This window comes from Mangifera indica, chromosome 1 (genome assembly GCF_011075055.1).
Source record: "Mangifera indica cultivar Alphonso chromosome 1, CATAS_Mindica_2.1, whole genome shotgun sequence".
NCBI classification, from domain to species: domain Eukaryota; kingdom Viridiplantae; phylum Streptophyta; class Magnoliopsida; order Sapindales; family Anacardiaceae; genus Mangifera; species Mangifera indica.
This window is the reverse complement of record NC_058137.1, coordinates 2,968,453-2,975,817: the sequence shown is the minus strand read 5'-3', so window position 1 is coordinate 2,975,817 and position 7,365 is coordinate 2,968,453. Positions and strand designations below refer to the sequence as shown.

At 38.4% G+C, this 7,365-nt stretch overlaps 2 protein-coding genes across 4 annotated transcripts; both read left to right on the top strand.

Moving 5' to 3' along the window:
• The first annotated feature begins 590 nt into the window (after positions 1-590).
• On the top strand, positions 591-4,447 carry LOC123216552 (auxin response factor 18-like). Of its 3 annotated transcripts, none has more exons than XM_044637019.1 (4): positions 591-1,107; positions 1,210-2,386; positions 3,241-4,123; positions 4,244-4,447. In XM_044637019.1, the coding sequence occupies exons 2-4, from the start codon at positions 1,265-1,267 to the stop codon at positions 4,252-4,254; spliced, it is 2,016 nt and encodes a 671-aa protein (XP_044492954.1). In that variant the 5' UTR covers positions 591-1,107; positions 1,210-1,264; the 3' UTR covers positions 4,255-4,447. The 3 variants fall into 3 exon arrangements, with proteins under 3 accessions (XP_044492954.1, XP_044492946.1, XP_044492939.1); XM_044637011.1 differs by having other exon boundaries at positions 3,241-4,152; XM_044637004.1 differs by having other exon boundaries at positions 593-1,107; positions 3,241-4,157.
• Positions 4,448-5,810: 1,363 nt separating this feature from the next.
• On the top strand, positions 5,811-7,323 carry LOC123218537 (polyubiquitin 4). The gene is made up of 2 exons (XM_044640018.1): positions 5,811-5,953; positions 6,051-7,323. The coding sequence occupies exon 2, from the start codon at positions 6,051-6,053 to the stop codon at positions 7,197-7,199; it is 1,149 nt and encodes a 382-aa protein (XP_044495953.1). The 5' UTR covers positions 5,811-5,953; the 3' UTR covers positions 7,200-7,323.
• The last annotated feature ends 42 nt before the right edge of the window (positions 7,324-7,365 follow it).

Sequence of the window (7,365 nt, the reverse complement as noted above, 5' to 3'; positions counted from 1 at the left end):
ATGATCATTATATTTATAAATTAATAAATTTTGATATGATATTAGAATTCGATATATGCTAAAACATTTATGAATATAAGTGATAATATGTTTGTTTAAAAATAGATTTACCCAAACAACTTCTATCAGTTTATAACGATTATATTTTAAAAAATTATTGGAGATTAAAGTGTTATATTTAATTAATATAATATAAATAAATAATATACAGCTATGAGAAATTAAACTGGTCTAGTTGACGACTACCTCGCGCACTTAACTTCTTTTCTTTTTGAGAAGACCCAACAACCTCGCGAGACTTTAAAAAAATATTGCGACAAGGAAACGAACACTTTCCATGAATAAAAAAGAAACAGAATTAATGAGAAATAGAATTAAAAAATAGATATTTTAATAAAAATAAAATAAAATAGATAGGTGATCTTTGTTGTTTTGCTGGCTTCTGAAGGTACACAGAGTTTCTTCGGATCCAAATAAAAAAAAGGTAAAAATTAAAACAACAAAAGCAGAACCAGAAAACGTGGTACATTAATTAATACAGCACTTATGATCTTTGTTCAATTTTCGTTTTCTTTGTTATAAGGGGTGTTCTTTTTGGACACTTGCATGATCCAAAAACGTGCTTTCTCGTGAGTGTGAGTTTTGTTGTTGTGTGTCGGCCATATGATCTAATCTTTGGACAACGCCAACTAAAAGATGCATCTTCAAAAGGGATTTTTGTTATCTGATTTTCAAGGCCTGATTTTTATTTAGTTAGTTACTGATGTATAAAGTGAGTCAGTCAGAAATTGTGGGTACATCTTTGATTTTGTCTTCGGTTTTGTTGCGGTGTTTGGTTGATTCAGCAAGATTTTTTCTCTTGTAACTTTGTGAAGCCAGAACTCACTTTACTTGTTGAAGGGTTTTTTGAAGCCATAATTAGAAAATATATGAAGGTTTTTGGAAGTTCTTTTTTTTTTTTTTTTTTTTGGGCAATGTTGAGAGTTTATGGAATTACAACTTTCATTTCTGTATACTGGTTTTGGTGTATTATAATATATATGCATCTTTGGGCTATTTCCCTTTCTGCGGAAATATGGCATAAAGATTCAAAATTTGTTTTATAAGGTAAGAATTACATTAATGTACTTCATTGATTTGAACCCTTCACTGTTCTTTTTAATTGAGTTCCTTAAATGTCTAATTTGGTAGCCTATCTGGCTTGTGCAGTCTTCATCAAGAGAAATAAAAGAAGGGAAGTTTAATATATGTAGCACTGGTGGAGATGATTACTTTCATGGAGTCAAAAGAGAAGATTAATGAGGTTGATAAGTGCTTAGATTCTCAGTTATGGCACGCCTGTGCAGGAGGGATGGTGCAAATGCCCCCGGTGAACTCAAAAATCTTTTACTTCCCTCAGGGCCATGCTGAGCATGCTTGTGGGCCGGTTGATTTCAGTAGCTGCCAAAGAATTCCACCATATGTACTCTGTAGAGTCTCTGCAATCAAATTCTTGGCTGATCCTGAAACTGATGAGGTATTTGCAAAAGTTAAGCTGATTCCAGTCAGTAATAATGAACCTGATTTTGATGATGATGGAATTGTTGGAATTCATAACACTGAAACGCAAGATAAGCCTGCATCATTTGCAAAGACCTTAACTCAATCGGATGCTAATAATGGTGGAGGGTTTTCTGTTCCAAGGTATTGTGCAGAGACAATCTTTCCCAGATTAGATTACTCTGCCGATCCCCCTGTACAAACCATTCTAGCTAAGGATGTTCATGGTGAAACATGGAAATTTAGGCATATTTATAGAGGGACTCCTAGGAGGCATTTGTTGACAACTGGGTGGAGTACTTTTGTGAATCAGAAGAAGCTTGTTGCTGGAGATTCAATCGTGTTTTTTAGGGCTGAGAATGGTGATCTTTGTGTTGGAATTCGCCGTGCAAGGAGAAGGATCAGAGATGGACCACAGTTGTCTTCTTGGTGGAATGGGAACTGTGTTGCACCTTATGGAGGGTTTTCAGCATTTTTGAGGAAGGATGATAATAAGTTAATGAGAAATGGTAATGGAATTGTTAATGGATTGAATTCAAATAACAAGAGTAATTTGATGGGGAAGGGGAAAGTGAGACCTGAATGTGTTATTGAAGCTGCATCGCTTGCTGCCAGTAGGCAGTCCTTTGAGGTTGTGTACTACCCTCGAGTCAGTACACCGGAGTTTTGTGTGAAGGCCTTAATGGTGAAAGCAGCATTGCAGGTCCGGTGGTGCTCTGGAATGAGGTTTAAGATGGCCTTTGAAACAGAGGATTCGTCACGAATAAGTTGGTTTATGGGAACTATATCTTCTGTTCAGGTTTATGATCCACTTTACTGGCCCAATTCACCTTGGAGGCTTCTCCAGGTATCGTCATCTCTCTTGATCTGCAATTCTTCATCAAATTAGGCATAAAAATAGATGCCATGAAATTTCGGTTACTTTAGGGATGGTTTATGCTTGTCAAATCTTTCATCATTCTTGTTATTGTCCTTCACATTTTTTTTTTTCTGGTTCCACTGATACTTTTCAGTTCCCAAATACTCTGCTAACAATATGATTTACTGCAGGCACTTATGTTCATCTTAGCGTGTTAAGTTTCATTTGCTCGTTTGAACATTTTTATTATAACTATGCTGAATTGCTTCAACTTTTAGCTATTGTATTTTGCAATTTGTCCCCTTTTTGGCTCTATTATTTCCCGATCATTGATGATGCACTAGCATTGGCTCACACTGCGCTTTGTGAATATGAATGTGGACTTAAGATCGATTTGCTGACTGAAGATGTCAAGGAAACCAGTCTTTTTCATTTTTAAGCAACAGACCGTCTAGCTTTTAATAAATTATACAATGTCGATTATATTTTGGTCTTGTCTAGGCAAGTTTCATGATTTCATTCCAACATAACTTTCTTTTTCAACTGTTGACTCTAAGGTATGATCTGTTAAATCAGTTTAGCTTACTAATTGTATGCATATGAACTTTCTGGTTTTTCTCCAGATCCCTTTAAATATCTCCGACAATGTCTTGACATTTTTCAGATTGGTATTGGTTTTGATAAAATCGTATATTTGGAAGATTTACTTTTCTTCTCTTATTTTTTCCTTCTTGTATATTCTGCCTGCAATATCAATTTTTGTTTTTTAATTTCTATTTCTGGATTTGTCATTGCACTTTTTTGACAATTTGGTCTAATTTATCGGAGTTCATATGGTGCAGGTTACTTGGGATGAGCCTGATTTGCTCCAGAATGTGAAGCATGTAAGTCCATGGCTGGTCAAATTGGTATCAAGCATGCCCGCTAGCCATCTATCCCCTTTCTTACCACCAAGGAAGAAGTCAAGACTGCCACAACACCCAGATTTCCCCCTTGATGAACAACTACCAATGGCAACATCTTCTGGCAACCTCCTTGGGCCCAACAACCCCTTCAGGTGTCTACCCAATAACACTCCTGCAGGCATGCAGGGAGCCAGGCATGCTCACTGTGGTCTATCCATTACTGATGTCCATCTCAATAAACTGCAGTCAAGTCTGTTTACAGCTGGTTTACCACTGCTTGAATGTGCTGCTGCTGCAACCACAAGGGCCTCCAGTAGCCCAGTCGTCCAGAAGCCTAGCATGTGTGAGAATGTTTCTTGCTTGCCAACCGTGGCACTTTCTTCCGAGACTTCTAAAAAAAGGGATGATGCAAAGACACCCCATCTTGTTCTTTTTGGCCAACCAATACTTACAGAGCAGCAGATGTCTCGCAGCTGCTGTGGTGATACAGTTTCACCAGTTCTTACTGGAAATAGTATGGAAAGGAATTTAGATAAGATGGCAAAATTTTCCGATGGTCCTGGATCTGCAGTTCATCAACAAGGCCTACCCCAGCGCACATTATGTGAAGGTTTCCACTGGTATAAGGAGAATGGCCAAGAAACTGAACCTAACTTGGAAACTGGTTATTGTAAAGTCTTTATGGAATCGGAGAATGTCGGCCGTACTCTTGACCTTTCATTACTCAAGTCTTATGATGAATTGTACAGCAAGCTTGCTAACATGTTTGGTATAGAAAATTCTGAGACACTCAGCCATGTACTCTACCGAGACATTACAGGTGCAGTGAAGCATATCGGAGATGAACCAGTCAGGTAGTGATTCATTTGCTTTTCTCCTTGAAATGACATATATCCTCAGAAATGTTGGGTTCTGATTAGTTTGTGTTTTGTTGTTGCAGTGACTTCATGAAAACAGCTCGAAGGTTGACAATTGTAATGGATTCAAGCAGCGACAATGTAGGAGTAAAGGAATAAAGTCATGGTTTCAATTGTACAGCTCGTTGATTGCATCTTTTCTTCCCTGCTGACCCTTTATTATTATTATTTTTTTCTTGAAGTTATGAGAATCTGCTCTAATCCATTTTTTGGACGTTCAAGCTAAATCCTCCACGGCTATTTGTTTCTTTTAATTTCTTTAAAGTAGGCTTCTGAAACTTCCTCTCATCGTCATATAGTCAAGTCAATGAGAAAGTTTAAAATGGCAAGATCTCTTCCCAGAAAATAATTAATTAATATTTAAACAAATTAAATTTAATTAATTAAGGTTAAGGTCAAAGAAAAAGTCAGAATGCGCAGGTGGGAAGTGTTGGAAGGATATAGTTAAAAAAATTAAGATAGTAATAATAATATTAATTAATAATGAATAACAATGAATGGCTGTTTTCTTCTTTGACTTGCGTTTTCCCGGAAATTATTTTCCATTTTTATTTTGCACTCATTACTTGTTTCTCCGATTTAAGTAATTCGGGCATGGAATATTCCTCTTATTATGCCATGGATTCTACCCAGAAACCATAAATCAGGTGCGATAATAAATCGGAATTATTAGTTCCTTTGATCGCAAAAAGCATGAAAATTAATGGGCCTATGTTTGTCCGTATCACTGGGCCAAGTGTGTTGATTTGGGCTTAGAGTTAATAATTCAAGTTTGGGTGGGCTTTCATTAATGGGCCTATGTTTGTCCAGTATCAGAATCTCCGAGAAAGATGAACCACTAGCAAGCAGTCAGAATAAGAAGCAGATAAAATTTTCAACAAAATAAATAATAATATAATATTTCAATAAAAATGTGTGGAATACAAGAATGATATCTTATCACGTGACTGATTTAAGATTTGTGTTTCTCTAGACTAGACGTAATTTCGGGTACAATCATCATCTTGTTTTATTTATTTGTTATTTGATTAAATAAAGAGTGAATGGCATTTGTCCCACCCACCCACCCACCCATATATTGTCTTTGGAACGCTTTTTCACTCCTAATTTATTATATAATTTTCTCACCCAAAATTAAATTTTATTAATAAAATAATAATAATGTTTGACCTGATTTTAGAGTGGATTCACTTGCTCCTTGGTATGACAACAATCAAAATTTATTACATCAAAATCATAATTGATGTTGATTTTTTTAAGTTTTTTTCAAAGAAAATAATGTTTTGCCCGTCAATTAGTTATTTTGTAACATAATTGAATTTTGGATGAGATTTGGTAGTTTCTGAATTTAAGGGGTGATATTTCCTTTTCCCAAACTTTGGGTTCAAAAAAAATTTCATCGAAAAAGTAAGTGCAAGTTGGCATTAAAAAAATATTTGTACGATTGGTGTATAATGATGGGGCGGTGGTGGAGAGGCGCCCACGGAGCCTTCCTCTGTCTTTTTATGAGATACCTAACTTTAGCGTAAGGGTCAAGTAATTGAACGGTGATCCTTCGTTTGCGTGTCTACGTCAATTTCCACGATATTATTATCTTCTTCAATTATGTGACGATATTTCGCCGATTCTTTCGCCTATTTCTCCTATATATATCGCCTCCCTCTCCCCCTTTCTTCATTCATTGTTATTCTCTCTTTGCCGATCCTCAAATCCTAGTTCCCAATTCTTTCACGGTAAACTATTCCTGTTCTCCTTTTGATTTCATTTTTTAAAAGGTTTTTTAGTCTTTGTCGTTGATCTGTATGTTTTTGTTATTGTTTATGGTTTCAGATGCAGATCTTTGTCAAAACTCTCACCGGAAAGACGATTACTCTCGAGGTGGAGAGCTCCGACACCATCGACAACGTCAAGGCAAAAATCCAAGACAAGGAAGGAATTCCACCGGATCAGCAGCGTCTGATCTTCGCCGGCAAGCAGCTTGAGGACGGCCGTACTTTGGCCGACTACAACATCCAGAAGGAGTCAACTCTCCACCTCGTCCTCCGTCTCCGTGGAGGCATGCAGATCTTCGTCAAAACTCTCACCGGAAAGACCATCACTCTCGAGGTGGAGAGCTCTGACACCATCGACAACGTGAAGGCTAAGATCCAAGACAAGGAAGGAATCCCACCAGATCAGCAGCGTCTGATCTTCGCCGGCAAGCAGCTTGAAGATGGCCGTACTTTGGCCGACTACAACATCCAGAAGGAGTCAACTCTCCACCTCGTCCTCCGTCTCCGTGGAGGCATGCAGATCTTCGTCAAAACTCTCACCGGAAAGACCATCACTCTGGAGGTGGAGAGCTCCGATACCATCGACAACGTCAAGGCTAAAATCCAAGACAAGGAAGGAATCCCTCCAGATCAGCAGCGTCTGATCTTCGCCGGCAAGCAGCTCGAAGACGGCCGTACTTTGGCCGATTACAACATTCAGAAGGAGTCAACTCTCCACCTCGTCCTCCGTCTCCGTGGAGGCATGCAGATTTTTGTCAAGACCCTCACCGGAAAGACCATCACTCTCGAGGTGGAGAGCTCCGACACCATCGATAACGTTAAGGCTAAGATCCAAGACAAAGAAGGGATCCCACCAGACCAGCAGCGTCTGATCTTCGCTGGAAAGCAACTTGAAGACGGCCGTACTCTTGCGGATTACAACATCCAGAAGGAGTCTACTCTTCACCTGGTTCTCCGTCTGAGGGGAGGCATGCAGATATTTGTGAAGACATTGACCGGAAAGACGATTACGTTGGAGGTGGAGAGTTCTGATACAATTGATAATGTGAAGGCAAAGATTCAGGACAAGGAGGGGATTCCACCGGATCAGCAGAGACTTATCTTCGCCGGAAAGCAGCTGGAGGATGGGCGAACTCTGGCTGATTATAACATCCAGAAGGAATCCACCCTTCACCTTGTGCTGCGTCTGCGTGGTGGTGATTTCTAAGCATGTGGTTTCTTTGTGTCCGTCTGTGTTGTTCTGATTGAGTTGGAATGGAAGTTTGCATCCTAATATGGCCATTAGGCCTTGGTATTAAATAATTATAGCAATAAATTTCTCGTATTTAATATTTTCTGGGTTTTTATGTCAGTTGTGAATGTTGTTTGCATCT